The sequence below is a fragment of the Fukomys damarensis genome, unplaced genomic scaffold, assembly GCF_012274545.1.
Source record: "Fukomys damarensis isolate Sample0158 unplaced genomic scaffold, DMR_v1.0_HiC HiC_scaffold_16, whole genome shotgun sequence".
Classification (NCBI taxonomy): Eukaryota; Metazoa; Chordata; class Mammalia; order Rodentia; family Bathyergidae; genus Fukomys; species Fukomys damarensis.
In genome coordinates this window covers 31,667,947-31,687,205 of record NW_022900928.1, presented here as the reverse complement: position 1 = coordinate 31,687,205, position 19,259 = coordinate 31,667,947, and the positions used below count along the sequence as shown (strand labels likewise).

The window sequence follows — 19,259 nt, the reverse complement described above, 5'->3', positions numbered from 1 at the left end:
ACAGAAACACATTAAAATGTTAACTTTTACTGAGTAAAAATAAGGGAGTGGTGCTTCATAAATTACTATTAATTGAACATGACAAAAAAGCAGGTGCCTGTGGGAAAATGTGAGATGAAGTGCCTTGTACATGAGGCTGTGTGAATTTAAATTTCATCATGTAGTCCTGGCAAAAAGATCAAGGGCTTCCCAGTCAAATATATTTGACTTTACCAGTAGTGAGTATGAACAAGTTATTTATCTTCTCTGAATCTCAGTTTTCTAATGTGTAAGTGGGTATGATAATACTTGGGACCATTTTAAGAAGGAAGCAAGATAGCCTGTGATGGTAGTAAGATATTTCTTGTATTGTACATATTCACTAAATGGTAAATATCTTTCACCAAAAAGCAACTGTGGATTTGCATATATATACCTGGCAGTATACTTTAAAACAAGCATTTTTTTCCCTTAAAGCATTATGGACAGGTAAATAAGTTATAAAAGGGTAATGATAACAGCATCTCAAGATTATAGCCAGAAACAAAATAACTAATGGCTTTTCTATGTGGAATCATTTCTTGCTTTTCTCAGTGTGTTTAATGGTGAATGTCTATGTCTATTCATTACCTTTACATTTATGGGATACTTTACAGTCGTTTGGTGTCTGCTAGAAGAACATTATTCTCTCTTGACTACTATATTATATTTAAGTATATCTGGGAGAGCTGTTTTTAGTGTTACTGGTCTGCCTGAAGACCTGTCATTTGTATGGCATGTACCTGTCATCTAAATTTAAAAGTGTCTTTGAAAGTTTGTTACTTAATATGTGTTCATATTGTGACTTCTTTTGAGAGCTTTTTTGGTTTGGGAATTTGATAATGCAAAAAGGCACCAAGATGTAAACCTTGTTGTTTGTAATGATGGGAGGGGATACTTTGGAAAAATTAGTTTGAGCGGGTTGCTTACATGAACTAGGCTCATCAACTTGATTTCACACCCATTAAGAATGATGAAATTCATTAAGAGAACAAAAGGTAGGATGTCAAAGTGTGTATCCCACCGTGTTAAGAACCATAAAAATTATGTATGCATGTAGGCAAACTAAAAGTTCATTTTGTGCAGTTGATATATTGAGGCAAGATTGTGAGTACAATTTTTCTTTCATTTAGTGTTTGTATGTGTAATGAAAATGTAAAGTGTGTACAAATTTAAACTTGTGTTCAAAAGTTTTTCTCTTCTTTAGGGATGGATTCGTTCAGTCAGGTCCCAAAAGGAGGTCTTGTTCCTACATGTAAATGACGGGTCATCTTTGGAAAGCCTTCAAGTTGTTGCAGATTCAGGCTTTGATAGCAAGTAAGTTTTTGTGAGGTATTTTTGTTTTTTAGTTCTTTAATCCCCCCACCCATCTATAATGTTCCCCACTTCCCTAATCCAGATACTCAGAAGCTGCTGCATCCATGGTCCAAGGGGGCCCAGCCACTGCTCCAGTTGATAGCAGACCTTGGTGTCATCCACGTGATATTAGTTTTACTAGCATGCAGAATGCAGGAGTTGTGGGATCAGAGAGACTTCCACCCTGATTTCAAAGGAGTGCCTGTGAGACAAGGCAAGGAGTCCCTGAGAGGGAAGTGAATGAAACAGATTAAAGCAGGGTGCAATGGAGACCCTAGGAAGTTGGAGATGCCAGAAATGTGAAATGACTGCAAAAGCAAGCTGCAAGCCTGAGTGGAGCCAACCCAAGGGAGAGGCTTTATGGGTTGCAAACAGCAAGGCCATAAGGGTGGGGTCACCTAAGCCCTTTGGCATTCTCATTTTGCCACTCTGTGCCCTGTGTGCTATGCATGGAGCTACAGAACTTAATGTGTTCCCTGCTAGGTTTTAATCTCATTTAGTCCAATTCTTTTCTGCCCCCTTATTCCTTCTTTTTGAAATAGGGATATTACCTTGTGCTACTGTACCTTGGGATCAGACACTTTGTTTTTCATTTGTACAGAAGTTTAGAGTTAAGAGTTTGCCTTGAATCTTAGAAGAGACTTGGACTTTTGAGAAATACTGGAAATGTTGAAACTGGGGAAGGGATTGTTGCGTTTTTGGTTGTATGCAGAATTGTTGTATTAGGCAGAATTATGACTTTGTATTTATTTGGGGATTAAGTATGGTTTAGGGCTGGGTGTGGTAGCACAGACCTATAATCCTAGCACTCAGCAAGTTGAAGCAGGAAGATCATCGTGAGTTTGAGGCCAGCCTGTGCTACATGGTGAGTTACAAGGCCAGCCTGAACTACATAGTGAGACCCTGTCTCATAAAAATTAGTCAGTCAATAATGGTTTAGGGAAATGTGCTTGGGTGTCAGGTTAGCAAGGGGCAAGATGGTTAAGTTTGATTGTGTTGACTTAATGGGCTTGGGAGCTGCCCAGGGAGATAAGTCCAAATACTTGGAATCATGACCTTTCAGTATCAAGCTGTCTTCTACCTGTGCTTTGCTTGTCTGTCTAAACTGCTTACAGCTACTTTAATCTGTTCTCTTTATTGTTTTCTAGCTATTGTACATATTGCTGCCTCTCAGCCTCTCAGCTTCTTCACCTTTCTTTCACCTGATGCTCTTGCCCCTTGATTATGTCAGTTGCCCCTCAGTATCCTATAGCACCTCTGTCCTAGAATGTGTTGCATTGAATAGCAGTCGACTCTTCTTATTTCACTCCTTTAAGGACTTTTCATTCCTTGAGGTTAGAATTTGGTGTCTCTTGCCTATTTGTGTGTTTGGCCTCTGGCACAGTGCTGACAAATTAATGAATTATTGTTTGTTGAATAAATAGAAGAAACTTTTATGGTCTCACACAGCATGTTAGATGAGCACCATATTTAAGTTAGGGTATAAGATTTTAGGGGCAGAACAATATTCTAGTTTGTTAAAGTAAGAGTGCTCCACTATTCCAAGGGTTATTAGGATTAATGTTGTCCACATATTGAATAGATTCATGGTCTAAGACTTATTTGGCCAACAGGGTAGAACAACAAAAAATTATCTGTTATAAAGTAGTCTTTTTTAGAAGTTTGTATTTTTTTCTGATAATATCTATCAGTATTGCAATCGCATTAATCTGTAATAGTACCTAAATTTTAGAACAGTGATGGCAAACATTTTAGAGCTTTCAGTGATAAACAGACAACTGCAGCACGCGTGCCGTAAGTTCACCACCACTGTTTTAGAGGTTTGGGAGAATGACTGCCTTCTCAAGAGCCCCCAGGGAAAAATTCACTTGTGTCAGGTAGTGTGTATTTTAAGTTAGAGCATCTCAAAATATCCTCCTAGGTTGGATGACAGTATACGAGGTTTTTTGCTTTTGTTTTTGTTTTGTTTTGCCCTATGATACAGTAGTGAAAAATCTTAATTTTTATATATTATGTAAAAATAGATTTTAAATGGATTAAATTGATTTTAAATGGATTACATGGAACAAGCAAAACTAGGTGGAGTGTCCTGACATATTTACTTTCATACAGTTTGTGTTAATTCTGTTGGAACATTTTAATATAACTTACTAAAGAAGGTACTTACCATATTATAATTATGATATACTAAAACAGATTTATGAACAATTATTTATTTATTTATTTATTTTTGGTAGGACCTTGTGCTTGTGAGGCAGGCAGTGGCACCACTGAGCTAAATCCCCAGCCCCTTTATGAACATTTATTGCAACTCCTTGGTAGATGATTCTTTTTGTTTTTGAGACATGGTGTCCCTGTATAGTTCGGGCTGGCCTTGAAGTCACTGTATAACTCAGGCTGACCAAGAACTCACAATGATCCTCCTCCCTCAGCCTCCTCAGTACTGAGATTATAGGTGTGTGCCGTCTCGACCAGATTTTTATAGATGACCCCACCCCCCACCCCCAGTACTGGGACTCAAACTCAGGACCTTGCACTTGCAAGGCAGGAGGCAGCACCACTGAGCTAAATCCCCAGTCCTATAGATGATTCTTTAAGCAAATTAATTTTTTTTTTTTTTTTTTTTTTTTTTTGTGCCGGGATTGAACTCAGGTCTTTGCACTTGCAAGGCAGGGGGCGCCACCATTAAGCTAAAACCCTGGCCCTAAACAAATGAATTATATCACTGTCTATAGTAGTCATACAGTTAATTTGTGGATAAACTTGAACTAGAATGAAAACCTATTAATCAGAAAGTCTTTGTATACTCATACCATCAGCCAGCTATCTTTAGGAAATAATAACAAAATTTAAAAGACATTAAAAAAATATTACAGAGAATTCCCATGTACTTTTCACCCAACTTTCCCGATTATCATTAGATATTGTCAAAGCCAGAGAATTGACCTTGGTGTAATATTGTCAACAATACTATAGACCTAATTTTTATTTCACTAGTCTTTGCATATAATCTTCCATCTTGTAAAAAGTATATTGGACAATTTATTTTTATAAGAATAATTATATACGAATAGCTATATACAAATTTATTTACTTTTTTTAAATTTTAAAACTTAAGGAATTAATTTTTATAATTTTTTCATACATACAGCACCTGTAAAATCTGAAGACTAACTTAATTGAAGGTATATACTGTCATTAAGTAATTTAATGTTCTGATAGCAAGATATGTATTTAGATGAAAGTTATATGTGATAATAATATCTTATTTATCTTGGGTTTTTGTTGCTGTAGAGAATTGGTTTTTGGAAGTTCTGTGGAAATCCAAGGGCAGCTGATAAAAAGTCCATCCAAAAGGCAAAATGTAGAACTGAAGGCAGAAAAAATTAAAGTTATTGGGAATTGTGATGCCAAGGTATGTTTATTGATCTTTTTTGTGGAGGCTATTTGGGCTTAATTTGCGACATTAGCAGTTTTTTTTTAAGTATGATTATTGGGAAGATGGCATTTAGAACATGTTTCAGTTGTGACTTCCCTGATAACTGAAATAGTCCATACAGCCTATAGGATTGTAATAAAACTATTGTGTAAATGACTCAGTCTTATAAGTAAGAGCTAAGTATTAATCTGCGTATCCTGTGATACTTGGTACAGTTGAAGCTCAATTCTGTTACAAGCATGCCTGGTCCGCCAAGTGACAGAGGCATACCAGAATGGGCCATTTCGGTTTCACATTCTTAGAAAAGCTGGAGATGACTTGGGTGATCTAGAACTGATCATCCAAGAGAGGCAGTGGTCACCTTTAGGTGTTGGATCATAAATTAGTTTTGGTTTTTTTTTCAGCTTTAATTGAGTTTATTGGTACATTTTAGGGATACAGTACAGTTACATGCATTGTTGGGATCTTGATTCTCATTTTTTCCCCTTACCCCTGCCCTCCCTTCACCCCCTCCTCCCCTCCCCATCTACACACACTTTATTTTCATTTTTTCATTATCTCATATTTTTTCTTTTCTCTTATTATCCTTCCCCTACCCATCCCACCTTCCCTACACCTTTAGCTCCTTTCTTCCCATTTCTAGATGTCAGTAATCTCATTAGGATCTTATGTATTATTGCAGATTATTCACACCAGGGAAACTATTCGGTATTTACACATGTGTGACTTATTTATTTCACTTAGGAGTATATCTTCAATATGTGTCCATTTTCCTATGAATGAATCTATTTTCTCGTTCTTTATGGCTGAGTAATATTCCATTTTATGGAAAAAACACATCTTCTTTATCCAGTTTCCAACGGATGGGCAAATGGGCTGTTTCCAAGATTTAGCTATTACAAACTGTGCCGCTATAAACATGGGTGCGCATACTTCTCTGTGATATGATTCTTTTAGTTCTCTTGGAAAGATACCCAGCAGAGGGATGGCTGGATCAAATGGAACCTCCAGTCCAAGCTCTTTGAGGTATCTCCATATTGATTTCCATAGTGGTTGCACCAGTCTGTACTCCCACCAACAATGGAGAAGGGTTCCTTTCTCCCCACAACCTCGTAAATTAGTTTTTAAAAAATAGGAACTTGAGGTCCTGAGTGGCATTAGCTGGTCTTGTGCAGCTGTGTATGGCCACCATTATCAATGCAGCTCCTTAAATTTATAGTGATGGAGAAAATGAGGCCCAGCCTGGGGAAGTAGTGTGCCTGAAGTACTGAAATGATTCGTGGTACATCTGAAATTCATATTCCTGCCTTTGGCACCTGTCTTTTGCTATAATTGTCTTCAAATATTTGATGAGTGAAAAATAAGAAAATATAGGGAAATTGAATCATTTTAATTCAATTTTAGTTCTTTTAGAGTAGGAAAAAGTAAGTGTAAGGAAATAAAGAAAATGTGTTCTTTAAAATTGTCATTCCAAATAATTTTCCAAGAAATTCAAATTGACATGTAAAATAAGGAATCAGGTTGTAAGGTTTTTGGAAAATAGACAAATGATTTGGAAATCAAGAGAGGAACAGAGATAGTAACAATTTTCATTTTTACTTTTTCAGAGGGATCTATGATGACTAAACATTTACTGTGTCTCACTGCTCTTAAATTCTCCCTTAGCTTCTCTTGGTGTTGATACTTTTATTTTCCCTTCCTCTTAGTTCTGTCTCTTTTGAAGTGTTCAGTCATGAGGGAATTCTGACCCACAGCAGTCCCAGATGACTATTAAACTGGCCACATTTTAAAATATGGTGCTCATTTCTATGTCACATAAAAATTGATAGGTGCCTGAAACCTAAAAAGAAGACGTAAAGAAACAGGCTGCCGATTTGGATCTTTTTAGCTTTCCTATTATATTTTTTTAATTGAATTTTTGTTTTTGTCTGAAAGAATATATTATCTATATGTTTAATCTTTCAACTTGAGTGTGGAAAAGATGGAAATATTTCAAGTTGTGGCCATAATCTCCCTTGATATTTTTGTTAAGTCTTCAGTATTCTGCTAATTGAAAGTTGTTGACCATCCCTCATGCTCTTAGACACCAATAACTTGCTGACAAACAGTTGTAAACAGCACCAATTTTTGAATGTGGGATTTCAAGACATTTGGGTAATTTTAAAATTGAACACCAGCTGTGTGTATACAGTGGTAGAACACATATTCTTTAATATCTACAATGTAGTATTCTAAACTCTTGTATGCCAGTCAATTTTGTATGATTATATGCTAAGCTCTGTATTTATAAGAAGTGATTGACAGCTAATGGTAGAAACTTGATAAATGACCTGTGTCAGTGGTATTAAATAATTTAATAAGTAGAGCTAACTTTAAATCTACATCTCTCTGAACCCATTTATAGTTTTACTTAAAATAATTATTAATGTAAATAATATGGGCATAATCTGTTATATTGAAAAATGAAGAAAGCATTGTTGTTCTAAAGTATTACTACATATATTTTAAGTGCTCTGGAAACTAGTTTTATAACACATGTTTGATTTGTTTTCATTTATTGGCAGGCATTCCCTATCAAATATAAAGAGAGGCATCCTCTGGAGTACCTGAGACAGTACCCTCACCTTAGGTGTAGGACAAATGTTCTGGGATCTATATTGAGGATTCGCAGTGAAGCCACAGCTGCTATTCATTCCTTCTTTAGGGTAAGATGCTTCACTTCCAGCTGTTTTTTTTCGTAAAGAAGTTCAAAAATTTTAGCACTAGAGTTTTCCTGCGAGTTCTGTTAGTTATTGATTCCTGAGCACCCTTTATTTGTTCAGTATAGGATCAGATGTCACAAGCATGCATGTATATGCTCTGTGTGTGTGTGTGTGTGTGTGTAAAAGCATTACTGACATAATTGACATAAAATACTGTACTTAAAGTGTACAAGTTGATGAATTTTGGCATATGTATATGACCATGAAACTGTAAGATAGTGAATACCCATGACTCCAAAAGTTTGTTTTGTCTATGACTTCATTTCTTCTTCATTTTTGAATGATGCTTTTAAGTTGCCGCTATGTTGTCTTCTCATTTGCTTTGCTTCCAGTGAGAAATCTCATGTCATCTTTCTTCCTCTGTCTCTTTCTCTGTATGACCTATGTCTCTTCTCCTTAGCTGATTTTAGGATTTTCTCTTTCATTAAGTTTTGGCCAATCTGATTGTGATGTGCCTTGGTACAGTTTTCTGCATTTTTGTCTTTTAGGATTTTTTTCAATTTCAAGGATCTGTGAGTTTATAATTTTCATGAAAGTTTTTAAGCGATTTTAAAATATTTTTTTCTACTACCTCCTTTGGGAATGGAAGTTATCCATATACTGTATTAAGCCACTTGATATCCCGTAGCCCACTTAATGTACTTTTTTTTTTTTTTAAGAATTAATTTTTCTTGTGCCAGGGATTTAGCTCAGTGGTGCCACCACCTGCCTCGCAGGCACAAGGACCCGATTTTGATCCCTGGTACCAAAAAAATTTTTTTTATTTTTCTCTCTCTCTTTTGGGTAGTTGGTATATAGTGCTGCTGTGTCTTCAAATTTACTAACCTTCGGCTGCAACTAATATGTTGTCATGAGTTTTCTAGTCTAACTTACAGTAGCATCCAGCCAGCACATAAGCACTGGACCCTGTTTTCTCTGTTCTTTTCTTCTTTTCTTTGGCTCTTTTTTGTTTTTGATTTTTGATGGCGCTAAGGATCAAACCCAGGTACAGAGTGGTCTATCACTGAAATACACCCCCAACCCTTTTTTATTTTTGCTTTGTGACAGGGTCTTGCTAAGTTGCCTAGGATGTCCTCTAACCTGCAATTTTCCTGCCTTCCACGTAGCCAGGATTACAGATGTGCCTCGGCACACCTGCCCACCTGCCCACCTAATCTTTTTAGACAGTTCTTTTCCCAGTCTTGAATAGTTTCCTCTGTACTTGTGCCGATCAGTTTGCCACCTACTAATGCTCCTCTGTAGATCTCTGGAGTTCTCTCTGTTCAGTTCTCTCCCTCTGACACTTTGTCCTATGCACTGTAGCTGCTTTGATCTTCCTAGAGACTCTACTGTCTCTTCTCAACTCGGAGTCTGCAGGGCTCCACCCAATTTCGTCTTTGTGCTGTGGCCTCAAAAATCTCAGTTTAGTAAGCTGGGAGACGTGTAAGGCTTACCTTAGCTCATTCATTCCCACCAGTCAGAGATCACTATCTTTCATTCTCTTATATCTAGTGCCTTGAAAATCATTATTTCGAATGATTCATCTTTTGTTTTTATTGTTTTGGTCTTGTGGTTGTATCACAAAGGAGAATAAATCCACTCCCTGTTTCTCCATTTTGGTTATAAATATATATTTTATGGATAATAAGCATTCATTTTAAAGAATTACTGGTGTTACTCAAGGTTCTTCTGATGACTAAAGGCATTTTGTCTCTTTTTCTTTGTTCTTCAGTCATTTCTCTTAACCTGGGAAAGCCACAGTAGAATGTGTTTCACATGTTACTGAGTTGAAGGCATCTTTCCTCTCCTGTCAGTGCAAGGACACCAAAGGCCAAGGTGACCTGCAGATAAAGTTCATTGCTATTCCATGTGTTTTTCAGATTCAGCTCATTTGCACAGGTTGTGTAGCCTTCCCTTGGGGTGAATCCAAATTCTTACATTCCCAGTGTTGCTGTAGCTTACCAAGAGAGGTCATGCCCTTTGAAAAGCTCCATCAGAGTTAATTTCTGGTGAAACTACCAAAGAACATTATGGCTTCAAGGCATGTTCTTTTGATTAACAAAGGAAGATAAATCACATTATGCATGTCATCCCAGTATAGTTTGAAAGTGTCTTATTTACATATCCTGTCATAAACTTAATAAATTTCCATGAGTCTTTTCAGTAGTGTCTGACGCACACATACATAAAATCCATTCAAATGTAAAAATTTCTCTTCCCCAAAGTCTTCAATAACTGATAATATAGACCTGTTTTAATACTGAAAGTTTTACCAATTGTTGGCCACCAGGTGGTGGTATTGGCAATCTAGTAATGAGTAGACTTTACCTACTTTATACATTACTTGAAGCTTTTATAAATATGCAAAGAATTTAAAAATATGACAAGAGCCTTGCAAGCACATGGTCCCAAGTTTTATCCCCAGTACCAAAAACAAACAAGCAAACAAATAAATAAATAAATACAATAAAAGAAGAAGTTGGGAAACTGAAATAAGTAAAATTAATTTAAAAACATTTCAGTGGTTGAAAATAATAATTTTAACACTGTTGGTGATAGTTATAAAAGCACTTTTCAAATGACATAAATTACTTTTTTCTTAGAATTACAGATCTTTATTTAAAAATCTGAACTGCCAATTTAGCGTTTTCCACAAAGTCGGGGAGCACAAACTTTCACAGGCTTCACAATCTGCTTAGGTGCTGCCTTTGTGGGAGCCTTCGCAGCAGCCATTGCGGTCTTTTTAGATGCTTGCTTAGCCTTTTTTGCTTCCTTGGCAGCCCTGATAGCTTGTTCTCTTTGGGCCTTTCTAACTTCTGGTTTCTGATTCCTCTTGGCCATTATATCAGCAAGGATGCACCAGTGATGGCCCTCTGGAACTTGACTGCTCATCGTGTTCTTTTCTTTTGAATTTCTTCAGACTGTCCCTTTTTATGTTTTTTTCTGTAGAGGACAGTCCAATTTATCTGTTGAGGATTCCTCTTGGAAAGGAATGCAGATTTGCATTTTGCATTAAGTAACTAGAAAACCTTCCCATCGGTCTGGGCATAGCGCCTCCTGTGTCCTGGATAAATCTTGTACCCGCTAAAACTGCACAGCTAGACCTTCATGGCGGTAGCGGGCAGTCAAAAGGAAAGATGGCGAAGAGCATAAATCACTTTTTAATTGTAAAGCCCTGAAAAATATAATCCCCTCAAAAATATAATGCCTCATTCTGTTTCCACTTTGTATGTAGGGTTGAATTATTTACAGAAGTCACTGTAGGACACATTAAATAATAGTTATCTACTATTTGGTACTATTTTCTTGATTTTTTTTGAGGGCTCCCTTTAAACATGTTAAGACTTAGAATATAATCCCAGCATCCTAGGGGAGGCTGATGTAAAAGGATCAGAAATTTGAATACATCAGTTTGAGTCCATCCTGGGCAATTTAGCAAGATGCTTTCTGAAAATTTAAAAAACAACAATGAGTTGTGGATATAGCTCAGAGCGAAGACCCTGGGTTCAATCCCCAGTATAAAAAAATTAAAATGTAAAATTTTCATAAATTTGAAATTCAATCAATAAAAATTCAGAATGTGAGATAAATAGAAACCTGAAGGTGGCGCATGCCTGTAATCCCAGCACTCAGGAGGCTGAGGCAGGAGGATCGCTGTTAGTTCGAGACCAGCCTGGGCTACTTAGTGATTTCCAGGTCAGTTGCAACTACATAGTGAGACCCTGCCTCAAAAAACAAAAACAAACAAACAAAAAAAAAATTTATGTAAATTGGGTTTGCTCATAAAACGGATTCGTGCTGTATACTAAATCTTGGCTATCTAGAATCCTCAAGAATGAGTCATTTAGAAGAGCCAAGTTTCTCAAATAACTGAAGAGTTTTCTTTTGAGGCACAATGTTTTCTGGTGTGTGGATTGCATACATGCCTGTCTTTCTCAAGTGAGGCAGTAGGAACACTGTCCTTTCTTGTCTTGCTGTGTATCTCAGGGTTGTCCTTTGAAGCCTGCTGTGGAGTGCGGAGTAGTCTTTACCCTTGTGTTGAACAGCCCCACACTTCTGTGCTTCTGAGTGTTAGCGGCTGGCTGCCTTTTATAGATTTATGGTTTTAGTTTTTTATCTCCTCCTGCTGTTACCTTTGGCCAGTGATGTACCTCTTTTCGACAGTTCTTCTCACAATGCTTTTTTTGTTGATGCTGATTTTAAAGATGATATTTTTTTGTTATATGTGAAAGAAGAATATAGTCCATTAGTCTTCTGAGTGCTGCATATGGGCTTTAGTATATAAATTTTTTTAATTTTGGATATTCATTGCCTCATAAAATACATGGCTCTAGAATGTGTATCAAAATACTTAGTTATTTGGAAGTGGCAGATATGATCTGGAAAACTGGGTGAAGTGTTTTAGTTCCTCCTTAACCGTCATATCTCTAGCTAGGAACTCCTTTGTGTAGGGTGGTCTAAGTACCCGGCCACTGGTCGGTCACTCATTTCAGGCAGATACTGACAGTATTCCACTTCTCTTTGCAGCTTCCTTTCTGTTTCCTCTCCCATGTTCTCTTTTTTTAAAATTTTTTGTTCATACTCTTTTATTTTTCTTCCTTTGTACACTCTCCTTTATAGCCTTTGGTGACATTGTAAACTTTGATAAGCCTTCCTAGAAGTATCACAACTTAAAAAGCTGGTGACTCCTTTCAAAAGGTTTAGCATTAGTTAAATATTAAAAGTAATTCCCACTGATTGTGGGAAGTTTTAAAAATCCTATACAGTATAGTTATTTACCTCATATTTACAGTGCTGATATAACTAGGTCTAACTTGGGACAATTATATTTGGCCATTAAAACTTTTCTCCTCTCTTTCTGCCTCCCCTTCCCACCCTCATTTCCTTTGGATTTTCGCTTCCTTTCTTTGTTTACTGCACTCATGCTCATAGTTGCCTATGTTCTGTGGAATAAATTATTCATGTCTATAATTCTGGGCTCGTAGGAGATAAAAATTTTATGCAGTAATGTTATTGATTATATTTCTTTGGCTCCCTACAATGTTCTCTGCACAGAACCTCTAGGCTCATAGTTCTCAGTTTAACTACATATTTGAATACTTTCTGAGGCTCAGTTTATAGCTTGAATATTTAACCTGTCTATTATCAAAAGGCAAATTGTTGACTAAATATATTGTAGCCACAATTCTTGAAATGAGAAAGGGTCATATTTGCAAGGTTGTTGATAATGCCTGGAGATGTATTGTTTTCTATCTATGTCAGGCATAATTTAGCAGAGATAGGAACGTATGAATTTATCGTATTGGTTTCGGGCTAAAATTTAGCATTAAATATACTTCTGCCTTTGTATGTAAATTCACTTTCAGCTGCCTTGACTTTCACCGCACTACATTTATGCCTAATAAACCTTTTGCTTAGATCCATAATCAGAATGAAAGAAGTATAACTTTGAAGTAAATGGGTTATTTCAATCCTAACATAACAGCTTTTGTGGGTCGCTAATGGAAGTAGTCTCAGACGTTTGATAGGAAGGGCTGCAGTTGGACGCCTAAGTGATGGATGGACTTGATGCTGCTCAGAATATTCCTCAGGCAAAGGAAGTACACTGCCTGTACTACATGCAATGTATTATACCATTGATTGAATGACAAAAATCCCGTAAAAGTGATTCCTCCCTCTTTTGCTATTTTTCTTCAGTCTATTTGTCTTACTTTTTCTCCTTTTTGGTGGTTCATTACAATTGAGGTTTCATTCTAAGATAACCACATTTCACATCAGTCACTTTGCTTTCCCTTAGCCATCTTGAGTGTTTGTTAAATCATCACCAGTATCTTAAGAAGTAAGAAGGGGAAATAGCTTTAAGAGAAAGCCTGAGGCCTTGGTTCCAATCTCACTAATAGGTTGAATACTGACTAATGGGTTGTTTGTTTATTTGTTTGTTGTTTGCGGTACTGGGCATCCAACCCAGGGCTTTTATGCTGAACCACATCTGCAGTCCTTTATTGATTTTCTTATTTTGATACAGGGTCTCACTAAGTGGCTTAGCTACCCAAGCTGGGCTTGAACTTGTGATCCTGCCTCACCTTCTCAGAGTGCTGGGTCACCATGCCTAGCTCTAAGTGGTTTGACTTTTGATATTTCACTAAATTTCTCTGGGACTCGCTGTCTTTATCTTTGAAATAAAGAGATTGGTTAAGTTTATGTCCGAGTCTGTTCCAGTTTAAAATTCCCTGTGCTTCTGTGGATAGTCAAACACTCAATTGCTCCTTCAACAGTCTTATATTGTAGAACCTAGTGAGGATCTCTTAGTGCCATTTCAATAGTTTAACACAGTGTAAGTTCTTGAAATTGTTTCATGTGCAAATATACTGAAAAGAGTGGTTTAACTTTTCCCTCCAGGACAGTGGGTTTGTGCACATTCATACCCCAGTAATTACATCCAATGACTGTGAGGGGGCTGGAGAGCTTTTTCAAGTTGAGGTAAGTTGTGATTCTCATCTTGGAGACATATTGCTGTTTGATATTTTTCTCCTAAGGGTTTGTTTTAAATTTAATAAAAGTGTTTGGATAAAAGACCTAGGTAATTAGAGAAATGCAAAGTAAAGCAACACTGAAATTCCATCTTACCCCAGAAGGAATGGCCATCATCAAGAAATCAAATAACAAATGCTGGAGAGGCTTCATGGGAAAAAGGAACACTTCTGCATTGTTGGTGGGAATGCAAACTATTATAACTACCATAGAAATCAGTATGGAAATTCCTCAAAAAAACTAAAACTAGAAATTCTATTTGAAAAGACCTCATATTACAGTGATATATGCATACTCATGTTTATAGCACCATAATTTATGATAGATAAATCTTGGAAGCAGCCTGTGTGTCCATCAATAGATGAATGGACAAAAAAAGTGGTATTTACACACAATGGAGTACTACTCTGCCATAAAGAAAAATTTGAGTCAATTGTAGGAAAATAGATGCACTTTGAGACCCAATGTTAAATGAGATAAATCAGACACACAAGCATAAATAAATAGTTTCTCTTATATGAAAAATCCAAAAATATAGATATAAAGAGCAAAATAAAAGATAGATAATAAAAAGTAGGGAGATCTTTCTCAAATGGGAAAGGACTCGAGATGAAGAGAGCGAAAGGAGATGAGAAGGGATTAAGATGTGTTATGGACATGTACCAACTCTATACAAGGATGTAAACATGTACTACAAACATGTACTAATTCTATAACAGAACAACTAAGATCATTTATAATAGGCATATGCTGACTTAGAATTTGACAAATTTTTAATTTTAAAAATACAGACTTTTGACTTAGTTTTTCTTTTTTTTAAGACCATGGTTAGCACCTAAAATTATGTGTAATCCTTAAAACGCATTCCATATGCTCTGATTTCCTACCCTGCTAGCCATATTACTTGCACTGTGACTAAAAGGAGTGAATTTTTAAGTTCATATTCCATTTGCAAGATATTTCTTTTGCAAATTCAACTCAGTTAATATTTTGAATGTGTCATGTTTTGAAAGATAAGATAAAAATTCGAAAGTATACATGTATTTTCTTTTTCAAATTCTTTTGCAAATGCATTGTCATAAGAAATAACTTATGTTCTATATGCTCCATGAAAGCACTTAGTTTCTTTTCTTTAGCATTCATTTTTTGAGCTCCTGTTAGCCTATCCCTTTTGCAGATTAAGAAATAAATACATAAAACTCAACAAGCAAACAAAAAAATCCCACCAATTTTTCTTACTTGTGGGTACTTTTAAAAAAAAAAAAGCCTTTTACTTACCAATTTTAGAACTGTTCAAATCATTGACCAGTAGTATACTAGTGGACAGACAGAACTATATAGATGAGTTGTGCTTTTTGTATTCTTTTATATATTTGCCAATTTTTTTATCACTAAAAGTAAGGATTCTGTAAAGACTTGGTTGATTCTGTAAACTGGAAAGATTTGTATGTAACTGTTTTCTTTATTTTAGTGCTTTCTGACTCTTGGTAATGATACCTCATCTTTATATTATTGAACAAAGTATTCACTGGGAAAGGTTGTCCAACATATAAAAGTCATTATTAAGAATAATAAATGCTATCTTTTTTTCATACATGACTTGGAGAACTTTTGATGTTAATTAGCCTACTGGAATAAAGCAGAATAAAAGTGTATGTTGAACATTTTAAAGGAGGAATATTAGCACCTGTGTGTATGTTTTCAAAGAAATAACAAATGATAAAATACCAGTATATTCTAAAAAACATTCTCTTGTAGATATTTGTTTCTCTTTTGCATCTTAGTATTTGTCTGAAGTATTGAAAGTGGGGGGAAAAATTATTTTAAATACATTTCATAATCCCTTAATCTAAATCACTAAATGTTAGAAAATAAAGGCAGAGAAGCAAAAGTGCAATATAAAGGAGTTTTTACACAAAAAAGCTAATTTTAAAGAGAGCTAAATCAAACAAGTTAAAAAATTCTTCAACAAACTTTAAGAATGATAAATATAAAGTAACTGGTTTGCTACCAGGGAAATCTCCTAAGCAGATCTGTGTGATTATAGTAGGTGTATTTTGACCTCTAAACAATCCAAAGCCTTTTAGCAGGTAAGTATGAATAGGAAGAAGAAAATACGTATTCCTAAAGCTAAAAAAGTGAGAAGTGTTCTGTGTTTATATTATTTCAGGGACAGGGAGAGGAGTTTTACATATTGGAATTAGACTTGGCTCTTCAGAGTGCATAAAAGGATATGCTCTTGGATTCATTAATCCTAGGTTCCTATAGTTAGGGTCTAGATCTGATTTCAGCAATCCGTGGCTTTGTGCCATGTGTGGCCTGTTTTGTTGCTTTCAAAAGTTCAACCACTATACTAAGACATCTTTTGCCTCTGCCAACCCTTTATCCTTTGGAAGCATCCTTTTTTTTTTTTTCTTTTCTTTTTGTACTGGCAGTTGATTCTAGGGCATTTCACTGGTATCCCCAGTGCCCCACCCTCACCCCCTTTGATTTGTTTTGGGTACTGGGATTGAACTCAGGACTTTGTGCTTGCAAGGCAGGCGGCAGCATCACTGAGGTAAATCCCCATCCCCACACCCCTTTTAAATTTTGAGACAGGGTCTCACTGAGTTGCTCAGGTTGGGCTTAAATTTGCAATCATCCTGCCTCAGCTTTCCAGACTTCTCGGGTTACAGACATGTGCCACATGCCAGACTGCAGTGCTCCTTCTTAAACTCGCCTTACACGCCTCTATCATTCCAAGGTTCATTGTTTTTTGTTTGTTTTGGGTTTTTTTGGTACCAGGGTTTGAACTCAGGACCTTGCATTTGTCAGGCAGACACAGTGCCACCGAGCTACATCTCTAGTCCATCCAAGATTCATTGTTAATTTCCTCTTAGCTTCTAGTAGGTAAAAGGATATGAATCTGGGTGGTCACTTTTAGGATGAGGTGGACTTTTATATTTAAATCTTTGCTTCTCTTAATGGCCTTTTTTTCTGAGACATTACCGAAGTGTTGGTACTCATTTAAAGATAGGATGCCTAGTATACATTTAGGGTTGAGGTCAGTAAATCTAAAGAAGCGCAGCAGTAGTATATACTTCTAATACTCTTAATGAGAAGTGAATACATGTCCTATCATTTTAGCGTTCTTCATTCTGTTTCCTTCTTTCAGACTCTGCCTGTTGTTAAGGCTTGGAGTCTGCCAAATACATATGTAAAAAGTTGTATTCAAAGCATTCATTTGTTATTCAGTGGACATTTGGTATCATCTGTGTTCAAGATGTTCTAAGCATTATGGGAACATAAAGATGTAGTTGAGGTTCTGGCCTGTAAAGTTGGCGAGTTGACAAGAGTTGCTAAAAGAAAAGGAGTATGCTTTTATGCACCCTTGATATTACTTATCCTACAGTATTGTTTTTTTCTTTGTCTTAAGGCCCTAAGTTCCCAAAATTATGTGGCAACTGTGGATGGTCCCCAATTTAGCATGGTTCAGCTTACAACTTTCTACTTTAATGATGGTACAAAAGTGTTAAGCAGTCAGTGGAAACCATATTTTGGTTTTGTGGTGCTGGAGATTAAACCCAGGGCCTTATGCATGCTAAGCAAACATTTCCCACTGAGCTGTACCCCAGCCCAGAAATCATATTTTAAAATTTAGAACTGTGATCTTTTTTTCTGGACTGTCAGTGTGTGATACATATACCCTCTCATGACCCTGGACAGCAGCAACTCTCATTCAGCCACACAATCATGGGGGTAAACAACCATACCTACTACACTGTACTGTGTTGCTAAGCTGTGGTGTTCTGTGGGTTTCATGTATTAAATGCATTTTTGACTTATAATATCTTCAATTTATAGTTTATCGGAATATAGCCTCATCATAAGTCCAGACATTTCTGTAGTTTATCTCTAAGAAGATGAAAGAGATTAAGGCAAGAATCAAGAGGCTGTGGGAGACTAGAAATTTCTGGGAAATAAGGTGAATCTATCTATCTAATATATATATGACTGTCACCAGTCATAAGCATTATGGAATACAGAGAAAAATATTGTTAATGAGGGTTGATCAGAAAAGTCTGCACAATGAACATGTAACTTGACTGTACTTTAGGAAGAGTATTCCAAGTAACGGGAACAATGTGAGAAGAATTGGAGAATTGAATTAAGCAAGAGGTTTTTATTAGACTAAGTGTACAAATTAGAAGGCTTATACTGATGAATTATAAGAAATAAAGCTGGCTAGCTTTAGAATGAGTGAGTAGTTGAAGCAGAGTTTCTAGAAAGCAGTTTTATTAAGACATATACCATAAAATTCACCCACTTAAAAGTGTACAGTTTCATGGTTTTTAGTACATTCAGAGAGTTGTGCAGCCAATCACCACATTCTAGTCTGAGGGCATTTTCATCACCTCAAAATAAACCTGTGCTAATTAGCAGCCCTTTCCCATCACCACCCTGAGCTTTGACTGCTCATCTATTTTCTACGTATTTGCTTTTCAGGAACATTTCCTATAATGAGATCATACACCTCAACGGTCTTTTGCTGACATCTTTCACTTAGCTTTTGAAGTTCATTGATGTTGTGACATTTATCTGTACTTCATGCCTTTTTCTATGCCTCTAGGAGATTGTCGTGTGGATGTGCCATGTGGTGTTTATCCATTTATTGCTCGATTGGCATTTGTACTGTTTTTATATTTTACCTGTTGTGAATAAAGTTCAGAGAACACTTAAGAAAAGGTTGTTAATATATGTTTTAGGGCCAGGGATTTAGTTCAGTGGTTCAGTGGCCTGCCTTGCAAGCACAAGGACCCGAATTCAATCTCCGGTACCCGCCCCCAAAAATTATATATATATGATTTCACTTCTTTTGGGTGGAACTTCTGAAACATGGTTACTCTGTGTTCAATATTATGCAAAACTGCCTGTTTTTCAAGGGGCTGCACCATGCCATGCTCCCACCTGCAGTGTCTGAGTGATCCAATTTTATTGCATCCTCTCCTGCACTTGTTATTTTTTTTTTAATTTCTTTGGTTATAGTCATTCTAACAGATGTGAAATGGTATCTCATTGTGGTTTTGATTTGCATTTCCCTAATTACTAAGAATGTTGGCATTTTTTTCATGCACTTATTGACCATTTGTATGTTTTCTTTGGAGAAATGTCTCTTTAAGTTTTTCCTCTTTTTT

The 19,259-nt window shown here is 36.3% G+C and overlaps 1 protein-coding gene and 1 pseudogene across 2 annotated transcripts in view; one reads left to right on the top strand and one right to left on the bottom strand.

Moving 5' to 3' along the window:
- Nars2 (asparaginyl-tRNA synthetase 2, mitochondrial) overlaps positions 1-19,259 on the top strand; it is a 133,595-nt gene that overhangs the window by 2,280 nt on the left and 112,056 nt on the right. For both annotated transcript variants that reach the window (XM_010633337.1, XM_010633339.1), the window contains exons 2-5: positions 1,226-1,335; positions 4,669-4,789; positions 7,378-7,518; positions 13,954-14,034. In XM_010633337.1, the coding sequence (XP_010631639.1) occupies positions 1,226-1,335; positions 4,669-4,789; positions 7,378-7,518; positions 13,954-14,034 (453 nt within the window). The remainder of the gene's footprint in view (positions 1-1,225; positions 1,336-4,668; positions 4,790-7,377; positions 7,519-13,953; positions 14,035-19,259) is intronic.
- On the bottom strand, positions 10,195-10,664 carry LOC104868538 (annotated as a pseudogene).